Raw genomic sequence first — 26,231 nt, 5'->3', positions numbered from 1 at the left:
ATATTTAGAAAATATAAAGTGTACAGTGTTTCTTTTTATTTGTCAGTGTGCTAAAATAACTATTATATGTTTAGCAACCGGCTATCACTAGTCGAATGGGAGTTTTGGATAAAAACAATGTAAAAATATCTTTCCATCGGTAAGTGATTTTCAGCAAATTGATAAATATTTATGTTTTAAACCTATTTGAAAGTTTTATCAAGCGCTTTTTTGTAATTTTATGTTGTAACTGTAACATTTACCCACTTTATGGGGTTGTGGAATATAAAATAATGAAATAATTTTTAAAAAACGTCACAATAATATCACGTTTGGCATTTTGTTTACCACCGTAGTGTTGTAACACATCTAGCGTATATTATCGATTTATGACAAAAAATCTATTTCATATTAACGTTGATTTATTTATTTTGTTTCATAAATCAGATTTATATGTAGTTGTTGTTGCAAATAATAGATGTAAATTTTTTACCGCAGGAAAATAAAACATACCACGTGGTTGTTTTATTTGCCCTATGTGTTTTAGTTTTCGTTTGTTGTTTATTAATTTCTCTTTCAGATTATTAATAAATTAATTTTGTTTTAGATTTCCAGAGCTAAATAAAAAATGGGTATAAAACGTGAGACATGAGTTGATTGGACGCCGCCACAATTTGCAATATTGTGTTCACTGCATTTCGAGCCTACGTGTTATCAAGATGGATACTCTAGAAGAATTGTGCAATCTTACGCTTACGTTTTTTTTTTGTTCCTGTAGATAATAAATACATTTGATTAAAGAGAGTGAATTTTTATTTTGAAATTTTTTACACATAAGTTACCTACTTTAAATGTGTAACTATGTGAAAATTAAACGGTTGATTAAATGACAGTTCTCATAGATGAGAAACTACTATTGAAATACATACTTAATATACATGCGTTTTCAAAGAAAAACCCGCATAGTTCCCATTCCTGTTGGATTTACGGGATCAAAAGTAATTTTTCCAAATTTCATTGTAATCGGTTTAGTAGTATTCGCGTGAAAGAGTAACAAACATCCATCCTCACAAACTTTCGATTTATTAGTAGGATGTTAGGAAAATGTTTTCATTAAGACTGTCCTTTTATTAACTTGTTAAAATGCTGCATGATTCCTTCATGCTGACTGTGCCTTTCTCCTCACTCCTTTAACTTTATCATCAATTCCTTCTTTATTTTAAATTACATTTCAAGTTTTAAAATTTCTTTTATAATGTACTAACTTTCCGCCCGCGTTTTTAAAGAAAATCCTGCACAGTTCCCGTTCACGTGGGATTTCCGGGATAAAACCTAACCTATGTGTGTATGTACAAAATTTCATTGTAATCGGTTCCGCAGTGAAAGAGTAACATCCCTTCTCACATAATTTCGCATTTATTATATACGTAGGATTAAACAAATAATGTATTCAACTGAAATTAATTATAAGTTTTGTTTTTTTATTATTTATTATTTCACGAAACCGTAAATGCAAAATACATTCACGATTTTATCGATTGAAGCACATCCCATCACTATCACCTTCTATCTATCTAAATACGTACCTATAGTAAAAATGGTGCCATGACTATGTTGAAACGTAGCTTGTTGTCTATAGCTGTCTCATTCTTTCATACGACGTTTTCTTTAGATAGAGAGAAACAAATATATGTAAATTGTATACGCTCGATACAAGTACTCTATAGGTTAATTGCTCTTAGCGTTTATGATTAATGTCAATAATGACAATGCAATGTTGCCATTTTTTACGCAAACTATTATGACAGGTAGTGACGTAAAGTCTAAAATTTCTATTCAGTATAAATTGGTTTATAAATTATTATTTAATTATTTTTATTCATATAAATGTATCAATGGTTATAACAAAAACAGTAGAATGATATTATCAAATTTAAGTAAAATTTAATTCGTAAAGATAAAAATGACTTAAAAAAACACACTAAGCATGACTTCATAGTTAGTACGTGGTTTGTACAAACCTCAGTACAAATATATTGAAATAAATATTTTAACGATGGGCAAGATGGACATGCATCAACCCAACTCACATCAACCTATGCATCAACATTAACATGCTTGTAGCTGTGCACGAATCACAAAGTGTGAACTGTGAATGTGAAACTCTAAGGTGAAACTATACAAAACAAGGCAACCATCAATCAAATACAAAACGGATGTCAAAATAAAAACTAGCAATTACAATTTCGCAATTCTATAGCAAAAGGAAAAGAACTTAATTTAACGTAAACTTTAATAATATAATTCGATTTTATTCTCTGTATAGTAACAGATTTTATGAAAATAGGCAAGCGATAATAATTATTGTCCGTATTCAATAGCTCCCTAGTTCACCCGTTCTCCGGTTTTCCGCCCGCCTCCCTCCACCATCAACCGACCCAAACTAAACCAACAGAACAGTTCGCATTCGGTCTCTATGCGCGGAAGACGTACGTTTGACGGAATGCATATATTTTTTGTGCACTTTAAATCTTCTCAGAACCTTAAAATACCATAATACATTTGTTAAATACATCAAGAAGTGAAGTTCCTGTGAAATTTGTAAAGAAAATAATCGATTTCGATTAAAAATACAGGTAAGTGGTCAATTGACAGGCTGCATCTTTCACTATTATCTGCTTTTAGTTACTTAAAAAATACATTTCCATTGCTGTTTTAGTTGTATTTAGTCGTATTATGTAGGAAAAACATGATTTTAGGACCATATTGTTCTAAATTGATATCTACCATATTTGCATATAACATACGTTGATAAATTTAAAACATATTTCGTATCATAATTCATATGAATATCATATTATGGATACGTTCAAGATACAGTTCGCGTTACGAGTTTAGTAAAAAACGTAATTTCATAATGATAGACCGCGCGCTCTCGTCGACAACTTGGCAACGCGATGTCTAATTAAATTGTGTAAAAAAGTTCAATCATCGTAAACAAGCAAGTGTCTAATCCGACCGGCGTTTCCCTTTGTTTTTTGTGTGAAATCGGCCCTTTGTCCTTCGTCGAAGAGCGTTGGGTGCGCCGGGGTATAGGAATTTCGACTCTAGAAAAGTGCCATAATACATAATGATATACATTCGTCGCTCGGGCCGCTCGCTGCCGTTCCCCGCGTCGTTTTCATATAGCTGTGTTCGTGTGTATCTACAAAGAATACGTCAGTGTGGTCGTGCGGTAGTTTGTTTATAGTGCGCGCCGACGTAATCCAGCCTTTATGCCTAGTGGCGCAAGGCGCGGTATGCTATGTAGGTCGGCGTCCTCGTCGCTGTTTGTCTATCGATCTCTGCGGTGGCCAATGGCATATGTCCTGCGCGGCCGTGCCTCACCCCGCTCTGGTGAAAGCCGGCGCGATGTATCACGCTCAGAACTAGCATCTATCTATATTTTACATTATATGTACTATCTTATCATATAAGACGCAACAGCGTCGCTCGCTTTGTTCGTTTGCGGCCGACTAGATTTTGTATTTATACATCGTATAGGTGGCTCGGAGTAGGCGATGGTTATGAATGTTTTGTCGACTTGTCGGTTCTGTTTGCGGAGCGTCACGGCTGCGCGGGGGGGAGGCGTAAACCCGAAATAGAAGCGCGGATTGGAAACGCAGCGACGTGGCAACAGCGCCACTGTGCGTTCAGTGTAGGTTCAAAATGGCGCCTGTGCGTGATCGATACCGTGGTATTCTTGTTAAAATGTCCGTATTTGTGAATTATCTGGTTGTTGGTCGGCCCGAATGGTGCTCTGGAAACGCGGGGTGTGTGCCTCGCAAGCCGGTGCCCGACCTCAATGTACGTATCTTGGAGAATATTGCGCCGGCACTTGTCTAGGTATGGATATGTCTAGCGATCGTAAATCTATGGCCAGTACATATCGCTTGCATATCCATATCTAGTATCAGGACATTGTTCTATGCAGTATAAACCTACGGTAAATGAAACATCGTATGCGAAATAGCTTTCTTTTCAGGTGTTACGTAATACGTCATACATTAGATGAATGTTTTCAAAAAGAAAGATACCGAAAATGATTAAAACTGTACTATAGGGGTCAGTTAGCATAATTGATGCAATTTAGAACGGAACATAGTAAATTATATAAATCATCATGATCATGAGGTTGCAGCTGATAATGAAAACAAGATGGCGGCCGCGATCGTAAAATTAAGACGCAGTAGCAAACACGTAAGAGCGTTTTCACATTGTCCGGTCCGATATCGGATATCGGACGCCGATAGCCGATATCCGATATCGGAGGCTAAGTAAAATGTATGATTTACGTACCTGTCTTTCACATTGTCCAGTCCGATATCGGATATCGGAGCCAACACCGATATTCCCGTGAACTATCGGACGATAATGTTCAGTGTTACCAGCTCAATTTTCGAAAAGGTAGTATACCAACAGCAAAAAAAGCACTAGTTTGTGTATTTTCAGTCATTTCTAGGCGCTAAATGTAAAAAAAAAATCCTTTCATTTACTTTAAACCTTTTTATTAAGAAAACATTCATTTAAGTATTTAAAGGCATTAAAAATACGATTTATACGGGAGCTATTTTAATATCGTCCTATAATATACGGCAATTGGCTGAACTGAAGTAAACAAAAATATATTGTGTTCTTAAATTCAACCGTATCTTCGAAATATTAGTATCTTTTATCTTTATTTACTCATTCTGCCTCGCTCCTCCTCCTACTCGGACTACTGTTGTGCTGTAAGCTGTTTATTGTATTGTTGTCATTGAGTCACAGATTTAGTGCTTTGTTTTAGCGCCGATATCAAACCTGTATAATAAATAGCACATCTAAATAATATTAAGTAATTAATAATATCAAATCTTTTTTATATTTTACTTTTCCAGCTGTTTTTGAAGTCGGTTTCTTTATTGTAGTTATTTTTACTGTATGTACAACTACGATCTATCAGTTGATTTTTTTTAAATCAAACCCTTTTTATTGAAAAGAAAATTTACAATACGGCAATTTTGTTTAGTTTTCTCTAAAATTTCAGAATTAGAATGCGGCAACCCTTAGACTAAGGATTGGTCTCCGCGCGCGCGCTACGACTAGATACCGCTCCACCTAAAAACAATAGCTCCGTGAGTGCGGCAACTCAGTTCTGTAGTGTGTGTAAGGCAATTTGTAAGGACGCTAGTGTGTGTGAAGAATTGTACTGCCAGCTACATAAATTTTACCCCATAAATGGGAAATGGGCTATCTTGGAAAGAAGTTTGAAAAATATTTTCATTTCATTTTGGCCTTGCCGGGAATCGAACCCATGAACATGTGACTCAAATCCACTTGCGATGCCACTATACTATCACAAAGGTTTTTTAAAAGTAAAAAAGCAGTAATAAAAAAATAACATATGAGTCAGTTAAACAAGGTTAAACAGAAATAAATTATTGTTATTATCATTTTTTTTATAATATGCGTTAGTACCTAATAGTATTGAAAAAAAAAAAAACATTATGAATAAAATAAGTTCAAATTAAAAGTGTGTTTTTGGGATATGCAGTACGGCAACACTAAATGGCGTCGTATTTTCGTAAACAACATTTTCAAAGTACAGGTGAAATATCGAATAATACGATTATTCCTGATGTTACGTGATCCCAGTGTCTTTCTTATTATTTGTTGTATTTTTTTTAAACAGTTTTATGGCACAAACAGGCATTTTACTTCAGGTTTTGTCCAAAATCTTTAGAAACTATCGGTACACCCTCTCCACACAATGCTCGTGACACGACTGGCTCGGGTACGCCGATTTCGGCGTACTTTTAGTTGCCGCATTTTTCGAGTACGCCGGCGGTATCTAGTCGTAGCGTGCGCGGAGACCAATCCATAATCTAAGGCGGCGACCCTAAATTTTGTCAAGAACGCGCGGCGACTATTGAGCTTGTTTACTATTTTGGTTGTCATGGCTATATTATTATTAGTCTGTGGTACTATGTACATTGCGGAATCTGTGACTGTGAATTAGTTTAGTTTAATTTATTTCTGTTTAAATATTTGCACCCCCAGATATTAGGTAGAATGTACATATTAGCACTATAAAATTGTAATAACAGCACCTACATTTGTAAATGTAATTTGAATTTGTATTTGCTAGTTTCGTCGCTTTAATACTGAGTTGAATTTTTTTTTTATTTTATTTGTATAAGAACATAACAGTCATACATGATTTAATATAAAAAAGTTCTAAAATTCACTACGACCACACAACATGTTCTAATAATAAAAAAAGAAAAACAGCATATAAAAAAACAAGCCTCACAATGAAATTGAATATTGAAACTAGATTCTGACTCTGCAGAGGGTACAAATCCATACTCCGCAGTCAGCAGATTAAACCGGTTTGAAAAACATCAGTTTATTTATTACTATTTATTTCATTTAAAATAAAGTTTATTTTTTGTAACACAAATGCATCCACTGTTTATTTTAATTCCCAATATATCTACTTTTCCAGTTTCTGGCAACACTCATGTTATCGGGACGATATTATCGGATAATGTGAAAGGGCAAATTGTGTCCGATATCGGATATCGGCTATCGGCTTCCGATATCCGATATCGGATCGGATAATGTGAAAACGCTCTAACGCTGGCAACGTCGCGCTGATGTAAACCCAATCACTTGTTCCATCCGATAAGAATTTTCAAGGCTGACCGATTCGTTCGTATCGTACAGTACAGTACATTAATTTACGCGTGAATCGTGATAATTCCATTCCAAAATCGAAATACGATTTTCAAAATTAGTACAATCATTCATTCAATCCTATCTTTCAAAGTACATATCGTTGTGTTATTCCACACAATAACAACCAAATAGCGTAGTTTTATTTGTACACAGTAATCAGTATGCTACATTGTTGAAAGTATGACTACCTATAGATGTAACCAAATCACACACACATGCATATGATACACAAACAAGAATTTAATTGCACTACTGCGTATGTTTGGTATGTTACAACGAAATTAATTCAAGTTTTTTTTATTAATTAGATTACTTCTTCGAAACAATGAAGTATTGAGTTCTGACGTACCTATCTGGATATTGTTTTGGATGGGTTAAAGTACTGATAATTAGTAAATAAAATAAAAAGATGCGTCTCATTCTCAATTTTGATTATTTGTCTTTGTAAAGATTACATAAGCCTTAAAATTGAATTTTCCAATTCACTTTTAGAACATTTCAAATGGGCTCATTCGTCCTCATAAGGACCGTGGATTCCATTTTATGACATACATATAAATTTTCTTAAAATTATACGAATGTTTAGTAGATGACGTAGTATAGACAATGTATGTAGTTTAGTCTGTAGTTAAATAATTGCTTTGACAAATTGTTGCTTTTGTTTAAGATTTTTTCTTTAATTAATGGTAGCAATATTCTGTATCCTTGTACTTTGAGGATAGATTATTCAAGACTACCATATTTAGATAATAAAAATATATATTCGATATTGTTTTTTTTTCTAATTAAAATGTTTTATAATACCTTCTATAAGAATTAATAAAATTTTTACATTTGTCATGTACACAATATCTTTTATTACCCGTGGTGCTATTAGCATTGACTCATGACTGCCTACTCAATAACAAAAAAAGGAAAAAAAAAAAGAAGCTGCACCAACTACCTAGTCCCGTAGCCATAGTCTGCAATATCCTTGAAGCTAGTGATATTTATTTACCCATATTAATAAATTAATTTCCTCGACTATTTCTTTTATTTTCCTCAAACTGTTACGCTGTTATGGAAATTGATTGACCGAGTTTGTACCGACCTTCATTTGCAAGGTTCTTATTTGCAGATTCGACTTATCTTAATCTGAAACTGTGACCTTAATATATTTAACTGCCTGTAAACAAAATTTCCCACTATGTCACAAATTGGCCAAAATTGGTTGCAGAATTACATTCTGCATGCTAACAACGTTGATAAAGCATCTCATTTAGTATATAAAAATGGATAGAAATTTCATTGCTCTTCACTATTTTGCCAAAAAATTATCCAATTATGGTGCGGTGTTTCAAGAATTAAGTTGACTGTTATCTTGGTACTTGTGATTTGATTGATTGTAGTTCATTGTAAGAGGTTTTTTTAACCACGCTACTATTTTCTCATTATTCCCCTTGATAACTTTCTGTTGTCAAGGCAACCTCTCCTGAGCTCAATAACTGTAGCCCGCTAGCCAACTGCATACTTTAATCACAAGCTCACAAATCACTGTATCTGAATAATATTATTTGTTTGTCTTTAAGACGTTTTGGCGGGAAACCTAAAATGTACCGCCTCTATTCAATACTGTATAATTTTGGTTAAGGAGAAAGGAGATTTGTTTTGGTCTACCAACTTCGTGGTGAATCGTCGGTCGTGGCATTTCGTATCACGTCCGTTCGTTTCGCTCGTTATTATTTTGAGCGACGTTGCCGCATCGTCCTGCGCTCCAGGTTCGATTACTCGGTTGTAGGCAGGCCACCACTGGGTTGCGTGGAGGCGCTGAGCCACAAGTCAGTCGGGCGCGCAGCTTGGTGCGCGACGTTCGTGCGCGGAGGGCTCCGCTCGCTTCCCTGGTTATCTGGTCCACTTTTTGTGCGAGTGTGAGCGAGACAGCTTATCGTTGAAGAGAGGAAGTGGAGCACGAGTGAGATAGCATTATGGCAGTGTCGCAACCTCGCCCACCTGACCGTGTTGACGCCGCGCTCGAAAAAGTTGCGCCGTTGCGCTATTTGGAGGCGCACGAATGTGCTCGCACGGAGCGTGTCGTGACGCGTTATTATCACAAATCATTGTCATACAAGAGTTTTTTGAGTTATAAGAAAATACTGAAAGCCTATATTCAAGATTTCATCTCTGGTTCGAGTTATATTCAACGGTATGTGAAATAAGTTATTTTTCGAAACAGCTTTAAATACAACCTTATCTATTATGTTCAGATAAGTACCTACTTATGTGCTCACATCTCATTAATATCGATATGCATCGTGTCTTAAATTCCATAAATATGCTATATTGCGTTTATGCGCGCTATGTAATTGTTGGTATTTAATCGCCATTTTCTACATCGGTGACGAATACTGCCGCGCCGTCCCCGTTTCCTTCGACCCAATGGAAACCGGACCTTACCGCTTTATTCTGTAAGACAATTATTAACACAAAATCAAATTCAACTTCCAATGACTATGATTCATTGTGGAAATAATAATATTTTCTTGTGAGACTTGTACCGTGAAAAAAACTTAAAACGTGAACGTCGCGATATCAAGACAGAACGCGTCCGTAAAAAAGGCGGGATATGTCATTACTCATTATTGTTGTGTCATTTGTTTTGTGGCTGTGTGCTCGCCAAGTGCTCGCTGAACAGTTTTCTGTTTTTTCGTGGCGATAAAAGTTACGTGAGCTATCGCATTTTGCTTTTCTTTCAGTTGTGATTGTGCATATAGTCGGTCTGATATCGATTTGTATACGTTTTCCGCTATAAATAAGTGTGAGTTTGTGTCATCGTCTTTATTTGAGACCGGTTTTCGAATAAACCTGTGCGAGTGGAGCGAGCTAGCCATTTGGAATTTCGAAGCAGCTTGACTTTCGAGTACACGCCTTCATAGATTTCGATATTTCGTTGCGTAATTTGTTTGTAAGCTACTGAGCTTCTTTTTGTACCATGCGTTGATAAACGTCACGTTTTCATACTTTATATAGACCGTCCCACGCATTACAAAGTGCGATGACGTCACCGCGAGGGATATTCAATAAATAAGTTGTGGCAGTGTTTAGAATTTGTTGAGAAAATATTAAATAAAGTAAGTGTTATGGTTACGTAATCTTGATGCTGTTCTTAGTATACTGATTGCTTGTGTATTGATGACGCGAAACTATCTCATTGGTCTAAATAACATTTATTTAAATGCTCTACGTTAATTAAAATTAAATAACATGACATATTATAATCTTTTCTTTCTAATATATAAAAATCAATGCCACTTTTCGTTGTAATTCCATAACTCGAGAACGGCTGAACCGATTTCGATAATTCTTTTTTTATTATATTCCTTGAAGTACGAGGATGGTTCTTATGTAGAGAAAACGTTAATATGTACCACGGGCGAAGCCGGGGCGGACCGCTAGTATTCATTTAAAACAAATAGCATCGAACAAACAAAGGAACTTAACCTGATAACCTAAAAACATAAGTGTCACATGGACACTTCACACGTCTTTGTAATGTTTTAACCTTATTAACAAAAAATACCGTTAATCGTCAGCTGTTAGTTTAACATTTTGTGTTAAATTTAAACATACTACATAATTTTATTAGAAACATGTAATGTACAACTGTACATTGGATTTGGATTGTGGATGCCTCTTGCTAACTAGCAAGAGGCATCCACATGGTTATCAGACTGATGTTTTATTATTTTCTAGCTGCTCCGCGCGGTTTCACCCCCGTGGCTCCTCTCCTGTTGGTCTAGCCTATAGCCTTCTTGATAAATGAACTATCTAACACCGAAAGAATTTTCAAATCGGACCAGTAGTTCCCGAGATTAGGGTGTTCAAACAAACAAACTCTTCAGCTTTATAATATTAGTATAGATTGAAAACTTTAAATTTCGAAATCAATCTCCTCATGGTTTGCTATTATTCCACTGACTTAAATCAATAAGATAGAAAACCATTTTTAGTAGCAAGTAAAAACAAATAATTATTAGAATAGGAAGGCATGTAATGAACACTGCATCATAACCTTTCTTTTGGTACTTGACACTGTAACAAATTCGTTAATCAGCACTTGATTGTGTAAACTCATGCTCATACTAAGCAATTGTAACATATCAAGTTTAATGCTTATTTAGTTTTTCTAACATAGGTAATATTATCTTTCATTCTGTGAAATATTTATAAATTATAAATTTTTCTTTATAAACCCTTTGGAGTTATTAAATTGTCTCAATAATTTAAGCCCCCAGTGGCCCGATCGGTCCATGACACAAATCACAATAGATTTTCTATTGTGTCTGTGATTCCGGGGGCTGAGTTATTACATTAAAATTCGAAAAAATATATTTCACAGAACCTACTTATCATCATTTAGTAATTTTATTATACTTAACATTTACTAAAAACGATATCTTAATGATGCCTATGTTAAAATATCTAGCTATAGCTGAAATTCTAAAACAAATCACTGTCAATATTAAAATATAAAGGTTAAGGCATAATTGGTGGTTTAAAAAAGTGATTTTAATTGTTTTTAAGGATACTTTTAAAGATTCCCTCAATCCCGTTGCTCACTTACAATAAGTGTGACAACTGCGTACAGAGGGATATAGCAAGTTAGCATTGGAAGCGTCACACTCTAGTGGGCTATGGCGTGCCGAAAATGTTAAAACACCCAATTGTAACTGCAGAATATAATATTTTTAATTATTCACACAAAATGTTCATGTTATTGTTAACGTTATGTCTTCTGACACAGTATTATTTATTTAAGAGTGCCTTTGTACTTACAATAGGGCTCTTTATTCTTAAACCAATTGCATTCATTAAAATTTGTAAACTATTAAATATGAAATGCAAAATATACCTACACAATTTGTTTAATTGCATGCATTTCTAAAGGCTAAATTGTATAATTAGTGATGTTAATTTTACTGAAAATAAATAAGAATGGCAGTTTAATAATGAATAACTATTGTACTCATTTTCTTTTCATCTATTCATATTATGACAAACAAAACATTATTATTTCAACATAACAATTTTTCATAATAATCCGTTGAAATAAAATGTCATCATAATAATTAATTATTAGTTTACTAGGGGTCCGCCCCGGCTTCGCCCGTGGTACATATTTCGCAATAAAAGGTAGCCAATGTCCTTTCTCGGGTATCAAAATATCTCCATACAAAATTTCATGCAAATTAGTTCAGTAGTTTAGGCGTGATTGAGTAACAGACAGACAGACAGGGTTACTTTCGCATTTATAATATTAGTATGGATTTGATGAAAATCTTGACAACATGAAACACTTTTTATATCATGTTAGTAGTTATGTATTTGTTGATATTATTAACAGGTCTATTTAGATATCAAAATAATCAGATAGGCAGAATGATATAAAGTATAAATTAAAGATAAGTTTGGGAAATTAAGTAATATTATTGTACAGTTGTCAGAAAAATGTTTATTATAATATTTTTTTATTAGATGCCGATTTTGTGTGCGTTAATCAATTTAACAAAGTCTAATTCAAATAATACTTGCTCTTACAACATTTCTAGTATTGAATATTCAAGATATTCTTACTGTAAAAATTTCTAAGACGTTTTATTCTCCCTTTTTAAAATCTTAATATGATATCCTGAGAAAATAAAAGAAGTTAAAGCAATTTTCTTCTTATACAACAGCAGAAATACAGTATACCTTACTTATGCTGTCCGAAACATACACAACAATATTTTCCTATCAATGATCATATTGAACTATCTGTGCTCTGCGTTTTTACCTGCAGTACTACGCTCCTGTTAGTCTTAGCTAGATGATATATAGCCTATAGCCTTCCTCGATGAGTGAACTATCTAACACCTAAAGAATTTTTGCAAATCGTACCAGTAGTTCCCGAGATTAGCGCGTTCAAACAAACAAACTCTTCAGCTCTATAATATTAGTGTATAGATTAGAAGAACAATATTTTAATCACAAAAACAAACTAATAATACAATAACATATTCCAGGTGAACGTGTGATGGTGTGATCGTCGCGATGATGAAACGCACGGGTCCCAGGCTCGGGCCTGATGAGCCGACGCCGATGTCGCAGAGTCCCGCACAGGTGAGAATATAATCTGATCTTGTTGTATTTTTGAAGTTATACTTCTTTGGATATAGAAGTTATACTTCTTTGGTTATTGAATATTGAAGTTATACTTCTTTGGTTATACTTCGATGGAGAAAAATGATGAGTGAATTTTTACGATGCGCGCGCACACCAACACCTAAATTTAACAGCATGAAGTTAGTTCTAGGTGGTATGTAACTATGTTCAAGTTGTATATTCTAGTATTTTTTTTAGTATAGTAGTAGCCAAAGAACAAGAAGTATAACTTCTAACGCGTGTACATAACACACACTCTTTTTTTAATTATACTAGGTATGTGCCCCACGTTTTTAACTGCATTCCTCCGGTCCTATTGGTCTTATTGTGATGATGTGTAAAAATAAATAAATTCTTTATTTGTATTTAAACATAAAATACTTATTACCTTAAAAAATAACAAGAAAATAAAGCATCAGAGATTTTCAATTTCTAACTGCATAGGTGATAAAAAACTGAAATCATTATTAACATAAGCATGGAATATCCAAGATAAGGATTGTGATATCCATTCCCCTGAAAGATAAGTCATTTCCTGTTAATGACAAAATGCTTTCATGTACCTATTACTTATTTCTCTTTTGGTTAATAAGAAGAGGGAAACAAAATGCACTTTAAAATTGTAAACGAATAGTCATATTTAAGTTTTTTTGACTTATGTAAATTACATTTTTCGTACTGACTTTCACAAATATGCAGCATTCTCGTTAGCAGAATTTTTGGCATCTATATTAATGTATGTTGGTTGTAGACCTTTGGTATAATTAAAATGTATGGTTAGGGATGATCTGAATAAAAAAATAAATGTAATACTGCTTCAAGACATCATAGTACGGGGGCTGAACTCACATAGAATGTAACTGTGGAAACAATATTTGATGTTTACGATGAATAAAGAATGCTAACGGCTGACGGTCATTACACAATAGAAAATACTGATTCTGTAAGTCTTGGAATAGATGGATGGATTTATAATTTTTTGTTACTCTTTCACAAAAAAAACTACTCGACGGATTTGGAAACTTTACAGCAATATAGGTTATACCAGGCGCGGTCCCAGGGGGGTGGTCACGGGGGACATGACCCCCCCCAAAATCGTACTCGATAAAATAGAAAAAAATTCTTATACTGTACAATATATAAAAAACTGGTGCAAATCGGAGTCACTCGCACATCTAAAGTTCTGTTTAAACCTGTTTTTAATCCCTTGCAAATGTTGAAATTTGCGAAAATTTGCAGCTAACGGCTTCCGACTCGCACTTGGCCGGTTTTTTTATAATATAGGTATTGTATAAGAATTTTTTTTCTATTTTATCGAGTACGATTTTCTCAAGTTTTTGCTTATCACTTCTTCTTCACGTGAATACGATATTTGGCGAGTACGGTTGGGGAGGGGATTCCATACCTTTCCAGCTGCGTGTCCCCCCCCAAAATGTCAGGCTGGGACCGCGCCTAGGTTATACGTATATTACATGAGCTAAAGAAATACGTATGAAACCGCACTGCACAGCTAGTACACGACGTCGAAATCTATACTAATATTATAAAGCTGAAGAGTTTGTTTGAACGCGTTAATCTCAGGAACTACTGGTCCGATTTGAAAAATTATTTCGCTGCTAGATAGCTCATTCGTCGAGGAAGGCTATATATCATCACGCTAAGACCAACAGGAGCGGACCCCGCGGGTGAAACCGCGTAGCGCAGCTAGTTTTTAATAATACAGATGCTACGATCGTGATCTCGCCTTATAATAAGCGCTACCGGATAATTTATATTGTTACGAAAGGATCCTTGCCTCTGCGGTGTCATTCAACTGGCTTGATTGCGTGCCAAAGGATGCGAATCATTATCCAAGTGTAGTATATTTCAAATTTCAATAGCTATCTTATACAGCCGGTTTGGTTAATATATAGGTTTCATATCTTATTTGTATCGTCTTAAAATAGCATATAATTTCATGTTAGGAGATTCAACTGAAGAGGTAGGCTACATAGAGACATGTCAATAATAACTACTTAGTTATAATTATTTATCATAATATGCAAATATGCAAGAACAAAGAACATTTCCATTAATCGTCTCAAACTATTTTAAAGTTAAGAATTTGTTAACTGAAAATACAGTTTTACAATTTAATAAAATATCAAAGCACACATATCTAGCTGAAATATAGTTTTCTACCTGATACAGTAACAACCAAAAATACCAGACGAGTCAAAGACAATCAGAAGTATAAGCGTTCTAAAAGGTTCAATCTTCAATATCAGTGCATTATGCATATGCATTACCACAGAAACTAGCTAACTGTCAAGCAGTCCATAATTACCTATGAACTTATCACGACGATAAGACCAGTAAACACTAGGTTATCGCCCGTTATCACATTCGCTCCGTCTACTCATGTAAACAGCGGCATAAACAAAATATATAGCCTACAATGTTACTGGGATCATCATTGACTCAAATATAGCTTTTTTTAAAGTAAATAAAGACGTATGGTTATTGTGTGGCTATGGCAGAGCTGCCGCTACTAATAGGTATACCTAATGAACGAAATGACCTACTTATAAAAATTTCCACTAATTTTTTATCACAACCTTCATAAATTTAACATTATTGTAAACACTTAAATATCGAAGTAGAATTTAAAGTAGAAAATATGATATTTATAACGAGTCAAATTCTAGAGAGTCCTACGACCTAACTTATAAAAATCAATACTGCTCAGAGTGACATATACGACTACATATTACGCATATTATATTCAAGATCCGGCCCTACCCCAATAATGTCGATTGCTAAACACATATATGTACACTGGTTGAACTCAAGACCTCTGCTACTGCGTCTTTAAAAGCGCGGTAACTGCAAATACACGGAAGGTATATTTATAAAAATCCTATTCAGTCGGTCTATTTCTAAACGAGAGCTGAATCACAGTTGGCACGCGGTGTTCTAGCTATTCTTTATAGTTTATGGTTTACGATCGCGCATCAAAAGATCTGCGAAGGGTTTTTGTTTATTATTTTTGTTTATAATGTCTTAGATTTTTTTTACGATAGTCGTAACTGTCTACTATTTAGGCTGTTTCATTGTCTACATTTTTATACTGATTTTGAAACAATAATTCAGTTCGTATAACGGATTTTATCATAAACGTAATACGGAGAAATTCGACTTTCTTTATTAGATACGTTACTGATTTAAAATGCAGCAGCTGTACTGCTAATTTACCGCTCCGTTATGAATAATCATATCATAGAGTACTAAGAGGCAATCTAAATAATCACTACAGATGCCGTGATCAATAACAAAGATTTAACCTTTGCATCAAACGTCGGTTTTACCTTGTTTGTTTACAACTCGCGCGGCGTCAGGCGTGATCGTTGTAGCGACGCGACTACAAGGTCGCTGCGAAGTGCGTTTTAAATTCTCGAAACTGAGGTATATGTGTACATACATACAGTTTATCGATTCGCTGGGTGACTTGTCTGCGTAATGGGCAATAAATGCGTATAAAGCTTTTGGTAGGTGATATAGCGAGGTCAATCGTTTTTGTATACATATTAATGTACATGTAAAGGTGTTGTAGGGCATTAGTGCCTTTATTTAAAGCTGAAGAGTTTGTTTGTTTGAACGCGCTAATCTCAGGAACTACTGGTCCGATTTGAAAAATTCTTTTGGTGTTAGATAGCTCAATTATCGAGGAAGGCTATAGGCTATATATCATCACGCTACGACCAACAGGAGTGGAGCCACGGCGGGGAAACCGCGCGGAGCAGCTAGTAAAGTTACATAGCCGTTGTAATGTGAAAGATATTTAGCATAGATTTGTTATTTAAGATCACAATGTAATAATAAAATGATAATAATAAATTGCCCAAGGTGCATCTACATATATTTGTACGCGCTAAATATACTGCCAAGGTTTGGTTTCATTTGTAAAATTATTCAAATTGTTTTTTTTTTTTAAATCTATAACAAGAGTTAAAAGACGAGAAGGAATTTTGTTAAACTATGATCATGCGGATGTAAAATGTGGAAGAAAACATGTATTTTCCATCTATTCCCTCAATCCCGTTGCTCACTTAACAATAAGTGTGACAACTGCGTACAGAGGGATATAGCAAGTTAGCATTGGAAGCGTCACACTCTAGTGGGCTATGGCGTGCCGAAAATGTTAAAACATCTTACTTCTCTTCTTATGAATGTTATAAACGAAAGTATGAATGGAAGTTTGTTTGATAATTGTTTATTTATTTCGTGAAAACTACTTAACAGATCTTGATAATACTTGACCGTGATGTAGATTATGTTCCGAACAACATATAGGATAATAAGATAAAGAGCACTTACTTTTATCCGAGTGGAAACGCGTGACACAGCTAGTATACATATATATACACACTAGTATATCTACCAACTACATATTTAGAAATTTGGATATTAATTCACAATTTTCTTTTTGTTATAGATACAACAGGCGGGTGCAAGTAACATGCATACTTTGGCCCAATCGGCCCAACCTCAGATTTTAGGTAAGTTCATTTGTATTATATTGTTTTAGGTTAAAACTTATTCATAGAATAACGTATTAAACTACCATTTCATAAATATATTCTAATTGTCCGTATTTGACAGTTTACAGGTGACATTTTTAAATGTTCGTGTTATACGTTATTGGACGGATAAATTTATACCAAGGATTGAAAAATCGGCCCTTAGATTAATAATTAAGAATTTTTAATGAGACTTGAACTAGACGTAGGTAATAATCTATAATATAAAAATTAAACGCAAAATGTGTTGGTAAGCGCATAACTCGGGAACAACTGAACCGATTTCGTTAATTCTTTTTTTATTACATTTCTTGAAGTACGAGGATGGTTCTTATGGAGAGAAAACGTAAAAATGTACCACGGGCGAAGCCGGGGCGGACCGCTAGTAGTGGAATAAATTTGAAGAATACAATCTTTTTTATATATTCTTATTGGAATATTTCGAAAGAAAGAAGCCACTTATAATCTGATTTCTATTGACAAATTTTCTTGAAAGCATTTACGGCAACAAGTTTTCTTGCTTAGTAATGAAAAGAGATTAGGTACAGCATAAATTATTACCGTGGTTGTGCTTTCTTATTCATCTAAGTATAAGAGCTGTTTCAATGGTTATTTTGTAGCTTTGGAGCAAGTAGTTAAATTTTATCGATCTAAATCATTTGCCTAGCTGTTTTATTGAATGGCTGAATATAAATCTTGCAATTTCTTTAACAAGGCCTTTTTTGAAAAGGTTAGGATATTAAATTATCGATTAATTTTCTGTCTGTTTCACTGAGCGAAATAACTGGCATAAAATCATCCATTCACGTACAATAAACAACTAGACACACAACAAACCTGGTTGCCTGGTAGAGATTGCTGTTTAGCAATAAGGCCGCCTTTTGGGCAAATTGTGCTTTTGTATTACTACTTCCTTTTGCATACTATTGTTTTCACATATTTTGCACAATAAAGAATTATAAATAAATAAATAAACAAACCTCCAAAATTGTCCGAAGAAAAACTCTACCTAAGCGGCATACTAGGCAGAGTTTTGTAATGGTCCATACTCGAGACATTACTGAAACGAAATAAGGTGTTAATTTTTATTAAAGTTTTTACGTCACTCGTACATATTTTGAAGATCTTATAATACGTGATTCAAATTCAAATACATTTATTTATCGCTTGAACACGTACACGTACATAAGATGTCGTCTTAGGCCGGTTGCAGAGCTTCACCGACCATCAGTGCGTATGTCAGTCGCGCTAGTCAAATGTATGGAAATTCATAAAACCGTTCATAGCTAGACCGACCATACGCACGCGTATTTCCATACATATGACAAGCGCGACTGACGTACGCACTGATGGTCGGTGAAGCTCTGCAACTGCAACTTTTGACTGCGCGGGCGAAGCTGCGTTAGTTTTTAACCGACTTCAAAAAAAAGGAGGTTATCAATTCGGCTGGAATGTTTTTTTTTTATGTATGTACACCGATTACTCCGAGGTTTCTGAACCGAATGGTGTCGAATGGAGGGAAAAATGGAGGGATGGTGTCGAATTGGTCCCATAAAAATTTTATTCGGATAGGCCCAGTAGTTTTTATTTTATGAGCATTTTTGTCTGTAGGTATTTGTGAATTTTGCAAGTGCAAGTTTGAAGTCGGTTGTTTTTAACGCAGTTATTACTTGTTTATATAAGTTTTAAATCTAAACTCTTTAATATGATGTTAGTATTATAATTACATACTATGTATGTATAGGTGCAACAGCAATGCTCTCAGTGGGCGGCGGTTTCGGCCGCGGGCCGCCGCGCGCTGGCGCGCCGCAAGTCATCAACTATCTCAAGGCGAACGCGGTGCAGTACGCGCCGCCGAAGCAACCGCAAGTGCCGCCGAGGGTTAAGGTGAGTTAAAATTAAAAAAAAATAACAAAAATTAAAAAAAAATGTGTTTTTAGGTGATTTTTCAGGGGGGAGGGGATAGTGTGTGATATTGGAAGGGTAGGTGGGTTACTTTAAATTTAGATAGCGTTCGAGTCAAGGCGCAGAATTATGTAAGACTTGGTAAATTTTGTATTGTTATATTTATTGTGTAATTTGAAAATTAATGAGGTATGTTGGCTGAGAAATATTTAACGAGTAAAGTATTAAAATAATAAATAGTATAAGTAAATAACGTATGAATTCTTCTTTCTATATAAACAAGTGCAAAATACAAAACATTCTATAAAACAGACTCACAGAGAAACTAAAAATATCATCACAATACGCATGTAATTCTCGAGAATTTTATAGTCACAATTATTTATAATAAGTTACTACATTAAAAATAAAATCCTCTTATATCTCCCACAATACGCAAGCTACGCGTGCCGTACTATAGTAAACAAGGCAACGTGGCTACATATAGTCACTAGCTACCGGCGTTCATACGATAGACGTAAGAGGAGACTGTACATGCGCAGTGAAAATACATAATAAGAGGAAAATATCGTCTCTTATTGTGATAATAATGTCTGAGAAACGAGTGTTTGCAACTTGGAAAGCACATATTTTTGAATGGTACTTTTTTAAGCATAATGTTGTTCGAAATTTTAATACATAATATAATTTTGCGAATACAAATGACATGACTTTAATCTTAATATATATAAATCTCGTGTCACAATGTTTGTCCTCAATGGACTCCTAAACCACTTAACCGATTATAATAAAATTCACACACCATGTGCAGTTTGATCCAACTTGAGAGATAGGATAGGTTTTATCCCGGAAATCCCACGGGAAAGGGAACTATGTGGGGTTTTCTATGAAAACGCGGGCGAAGCCGCGGGCGGAAAGCTAGTATAACCAGTGCCGTCTTTACCATAGGGGCACAGGGGGCCAGTGCCCAGGGCCCCCCATCGTCAGGGGGCCCCCCTGGAGGAGATGTAGGACTGACAATTTTTCTCACATAAATCTCAAAATATTTTATTAAAAAGCAATACAGCTTTTTATTGCCAGAACGTCAGATCATTTTCAGATTTATTCGAATCAAAACATCTATGTTATTACAAGGTTATTACATGGAATAATTCGAGTGATTCGAACACCATTATAATTAACTTATCAGACATTTACTCGAATTATTTATTTACTTATTAACGTAATATAATATATTTTTACTTGAATTATTTTGAGATTTATGAAAATTACTAACAAGTCTAAGTTTACAGAATAGCATACAAGGGCGTTGTGACAAAACTTTAATCTCTGGGCCTCTAGACAAGTGGCAGAAACGCTAGAGAATAGAATCCACTATTGATACTAATTGATATAAGCTTATGACGTTTTGCTAATGTTTCGGTCACACTACCGAGGACGACGACGACCACGACCAAAATTCCCATCCAGTCGAAATTTGGTGAAATTATTAAAAACACAATCTATACTTAATATAATAAAGCTGAAGAGTTTGTTTTTTTGTTTGAACGCGCTAATCTCGGGAACTACTGGTCCGATTTGAAAAATTATTTCGGTGCTAAATAGCCCACTTCTTTGGCAAGATTATAAGATACCAAAATCGTTGAATTACTCCATGACGTTACGGTATTGTTATGATGCGACCTTGAAATTTTACTCTCAACGCGCCTAAAGAAGTTTCACTTCAAAAATATATTAAAATTTCCCGACCTTCTGTTACTACGAAAAAATTTTTTCCTAAAAGTCAACAGATATAGGTTTTTCGTGATTTTTACCGAAACGGTAAGTTTTATCATATAACCACTTTTACCCAAATTGTAGATCATAAAATTATCTATACAAAAGAATCAATACATTATTTTCCTAAGATATAGCTTCCTACCATTTTCTAAGATATAACGATTTATAAACTCATCCCATCCTTATAATATGCACACGTTTCTTAAATCACTTCACACCTAAATGATTTTATGATAAAACTTATCGTTTCAGTATAAATCGCGAAATCACCTATTTTTTTATTTATTTATAACCTGGAATATGTTTTTTAATTCACGTACCGGAATGACAGTTAATTTTGAATTTTATTTTTAGTTATCCTTATTCCTTTGAACAATTTTACTAATTTTCTGCTGGATATGAAATTTTGTAGTTTTGAAGGTCCTAGAATTTAGTGAACTCTGTTCACACCGGACCATTTCTATACGAATAGATGACAAGCGTTTTGACTTTTGCCATTTGCCTAGGCTTTGAATAAATTATGTTAATAACGCACGCAATAATTTTGATCAATATGAAACGGCTACGAAAGAAAAAATCCAGATGCAAATTAAAAAGATAAATTTGAAAAAGAGAAAGTTATAAATTTATAAAAAATAGAAAAAATTCGATCACGAGGCGGGACTCGAACCCGCATCCTTCGCGCCATTCCGGGGCGGATGCTTGACCAACTCAGCCACTCGTGACCCGCCGGAGCAACCGAATTTATTCTATTCCTTCAGTTTTATGTGTCTTAAGGGACACACCGCACGCCATCTATTGAGATGATTTAACAACCATCTCAACCAATATGAAGCACTTTTCAGTGAATACAATATTGTAACGATGGAACACGACCTTTTTTGTTGAATTTATATTTTATTTATAAAGCATTTGACTGCCATAAAACCTAAAATATAAATTCAAAGAGAAAGGTAATTTGAAAAAGTAATTCTTAAAATATTTCTTAATTAAATTTAATTAAAGTCAACTTTGGAGCGCCATTACAGCAGCAGCGTTTCAAATGAATTAAGTATATAAAAAAAATAAGGAAAAAAGTTTCCTCAAAAGACCATATTATAATACAAGATTGGTCAGAAGTAACTTTTTTGTAAAATATGTATAAAAAAATGGTGCAAAAATTTTACATAGAAATTTTCTTTAAGTTTTCTTATTACTTCTTTAAGTTTCAATTTAGGGCAAAAACATATATAATTGTGGGAAAAAATTTGCGTACCTAGTTTGATTTCTTTATATTTCAAAGGGGCCCCCAATTCTTGTGTGCCCAAGGGCCCCGGCATAGTCTAAGACGGCCCTGACTGTATAACTATAGATATTTTAACCCTGGATTTTATTATCGTAGGCCTCAATTACACTTAAGATTGCGAATGTGTACCCGCATCCCGTCTAAAGCAGCGCGTTGGTACACGGCGGGGTTTTGGTCGGTAGGAATCCGACATAACCCACACCTTCCCCGGGAGCCGTGGGTATTTTAGGCAAGATTTCCCCACTTGAAAAAAAAAAAAAAAAGGCCTCAATTACACTTGTATACAAGTAGTAATGTATGATAGAAGTGAACTTATGACTTAAACTTAAGTAATAAAATTTGAAATGTTATAACATGTCGAGAACACATAACATGTTCCTTTACCTATAGTGCTCATCGATCAATGTGCTTAAGAAAATTTTTGGAAAACTATTGTATTAAATATTTCCCTTTTAGCTGGTATCCCAGCAAACTGGACTGCCCCTTGGCGGAAGACAATCCCCAAACCCACCGCCAGCAGGTGGGGCTTCCTTCCAAAGGCTCAAAGTGGAAGACGCACTATCTTACCTCGACCAAGTGAAATACAAGTTCAACACGCAGCCGCAGGTGTATAACGACTTTCTGGACATCATGAAGGAGTTTAAGAGTCAGACGTGAGTATTTATTGATAGACTGATGACAATGAGTGTTAACATACAAACAAAAATTCTTTATTGTGCACCATAGACAAATGAGAATAAACAATAAATAAAAGAGCACAACAGACGGTCTTATCGCTCAAACAGCGATCTCTTCCAGACAACCTGGTGGACAAGAGAATTATAATACTTTATTGTACAAAAGAATGTAGGTAAATCTAGTACAAACTAATAAGGTACTAATATTTTGCACAATAGGCGGTCTTATTGCTTCACAGCAATCTCTGATTAATTTTTCTTTTCTTAAACATAAATAAGATTGAAATAACTTATACAAAATTTCATCAACACAGTCAAGCTCTTTTTTAGTTAAATAGTAACTGTCTACGTGTGTAGATGGCTTTATACTTTTACATTTTTACCATTTACATTTTTACCTGCCGCAGGGGCAATATTGGAAAAATATCGGCGGTCGAGGCAATTTCAGTTGTTCTCTAAATTGCCCCTGCTCGCCTATACAAATCACAATTAAGGAGCCAATTAAATAAATATCAAAATAAAAACATTTATTTATCTCTCTCACAAGGGTTAAAAACTTTTAGGGTGCAATTCCAATATTGCCCCTGCCGCAGGTACGTGTATAGGTACAGGTTTAAGAGATAAGTTGTACATGATGAAACAAATTACCGTTTGAAACAAATGAAAACCATTATGGCTGCATTATTCTATCCCTGAAGTACGCTAAACTCGAAAAAGTAAACGGTAATATTAAAACGTTGTATGTAAAATAGTTCACCTTACAGTATAGACACGCCGGGCGTGATCACGCGGGTGTCGAACCTGTTCAAGGGCCATCCCGAGCTGATTGTGGGCTTCAATACTTTCCTGCCACCGGGGTACAAGATTGAGGTGCAGAGTAACGGACAGGTGAGATTTATTTATTTACTTATTTATGACACTTCATTGTATGTACAATGAAGTGTCATAAATAAGTAAGAGAAATTTAAAATAAATGAATACATAAAATTGAAAAGTGTACAATAGGCGGCCTTATTGCTTTAAAGCAATCTCTTCCAGGCAACCATAAAAATAAAGGACATGTAAGACATTGTTAAAGCGAGGGCGCATCAAAAAGATAAAAAAAAGATAATTCAAATAATTAATTAATTAATTAAAGAATAGGCAAAGAGATTATTTTATATATATATAGTTGGTGTCGAAACGTTTTGTAGTTTCCAAATTGGGATAGGGAAATATAAAATAAATTAAATTATTGGTGATATGTGGCGATGTTATTGATTGTTTTGTATGTCATTTAGTCGAGTGTATGTATAAAATAAATAAATAACTTTATTGTCATAAAAAATAGGTACAGCTTATATATGAATCCATAGGCTCCTGAATTAGTTAAATACTGTGTCTCAGGAGCCAGTGGCTGTAGTTTATAAAGTATGTAGTTTATAAAGTTTAATAAAATGTTGGGTAAATTATCATAGTTCCACCATGTATTATAGGAATGGATTGTCTCCTGAATAAGAATAATCGAGCAGAACCAGGATGAAGTGCTAGCATTAATTTATATGTAAATTTTTGTATTTTTATGTGTTTGTATTTTATGTATGGCTTAATGAGAGCTATCGTTTAATAAAAACACTTCTAATTATTATGTAATTAAGGTATAAAATATAATAAACAATTTGTTTTATAGCATTCTCTAGTCTAGTTGCATAATCAAAACCACAAACATGCCATGTCTTGACCTGCCTCTATAAAATCAATAATATTACGAAACAATGTTTTGCTACAACCATTAGCTTATTTGTATATTCAAAATCTAATAAAAATTAGTAGTATATTTAAATTTTTGTTATGAATCATTCATAATAGCTTTTTTTGCAGAAGATAAACATTAAATTTGATGCACCTTATCAGAGATTACTATCTCTGATTACGCTATCTAAATATAAAATGATAATAAGCATATTTTTCTCAAATAAAACAATAAATTTTAAATTATAATTTTAATTTGAATCACATAACTTCTTATTTAGTAGTGGCATAGTGTCTAAAGAATGATGGAACCTCAATGCGAATCTACAATAATTAATAGTGAAAATAATACAATGTGTAATAAGAATAAAAAAGAGAGCAGATTAAGCAAAGATTAAAAATTAGAATGATAACTCATGAATCTATTACTAACTTATTGATATATCCATACTAATATTATAAATGCGAAAGTAACTCTGTCTGTCTATCTGTTACTCAATCACGCCTAAACTATGAACTAATTTGCATGAAATTTGGTATGGAGATATTTTGATACCCTAGAAAGGACATAGGCTACCCTTTATTGCGAAATATTATGTACCACGGGCGAAGCCGGGGCGGACCACTAGTATTGATATAAATTAATAATCACCATCATATTATGTTTAAAATTTCTCTATGAAATATACGAAAGAAGTGTAAAAAGCAAAATTTGATACGAATGATATGTCTACAATCTACATTCTACATGATGAAAACAATTACCGATTGATCGCAATGATAATACTAATGGCTGCTTTTTAAGTTCTGACCAACCAACCAAACCACCATACATACAATCTTTCCCAAACCCCATATAACAGCAAGATCCTGCTTCCAGGTGTCAGTATCGATGCCGTCGCCGAGCGGTCTGGGCGCGGGCGTGGGCGGCGTGGGCGTGGGCGTGGTGGGCGGAGTTGTGGGCGTGGGCGTGGCGCACGCTCAGCACGCGCCCGCACCGCCCGGCGCGAGTGGGGTACTGTTGGGAGTGCACCATGCGCCTGCGCAGCCGCAACTGCTGCATCTGCTGCCGGTGCAACAGTGAGTTTACATATTATTATGACGTGTTCTAGATTTTTAGGGCTTCGAACCTCAAAAGGGTAATTATAGGATCACTTTTTTGTACGTGTCTGTATATATTTATAAATTACAAATATTAATAATTAAAAAAAATACAATTAATATTAATATATTTTTTTGTAAGCTGAAGAGTTTGTTTGAACGAGCTTATCTCAGGAACTACTGGTCCGATTTGAAAAATTATTTCGGTGTTAGATAGCTCAACCATCGAGGAAGGCTTATAGGCTATATATTGTAATGGTATTTTAGTATGTTTATCAA

General features: G+C 34.5%; 1 protein-coding gene across 7 annotated transcripts in view; it reads left to right on the top strand.

Annotated features, from left to right (window-relative positions):
• Nucleotides 1-2,438: 2,438 nt before the first annotated feature.
• Nucleotides 2,439-26,231, top strand: part of LOC123703971 (paired amphipathic helix protein Sin3a-like) — a 47,228-nt gene continuing 23,435 nt past the window's right edge. For 5 of the 7 annotated variants that reach the window (XM_045652194.1, XM_045652192.1, XM_045652193.1 and 2 more), the window contains exons 1-7: nt 8,557-8,920; nt 12,777-12,873; nt 17,390-17,453; nt 19,219-19,361; nt 22,900-23,096; nt 23,885-24,008; nt 25,732-25,931. In XM_045652194.1, the coding sequence (XP_045508150.1) occupies nt 12,805-12,873; nt 17,390-17,453; nt 19,219-19,361; nt 22,900-23,096; nt 23,885-24,008; nt 25,732-25,931 (797 nt within the window). In that variant the 5' untranslated portion in view covers nt 8,557-8,920; nt 12,777-12,804. Of the gene's footprint in view, nt 2,616-3,465; nt 3,826-8,556; nt 8,921-12,776; nt 12,874-17,389; nt 17,454-19,218; nt 19,362-22,899; nt 23,097-23,884; nt 24,009-25,731; nt 25,932-26,231 lie in introns of those variants that run through there. The other 2 variants (XM_045652189.1, XM_045652191.1) reach the window with 2 other exon arrangements.

Source organism: Colias croceus, chromosome 28 (assembly GCF_905220415.1).
Source record: "Colias croceus chromosome 28, ilColCroc2.1".
Taxonomy (NCBI): domain Eukaryota; kingdom Metazoa; phylum Arthropoda; class Insecta; order Lepidoptera; family Pieridae; genus Colias; species Colias croceus.
This window is presented reverse-complemented; position numbering and strand designations above follow the sequence as displayed.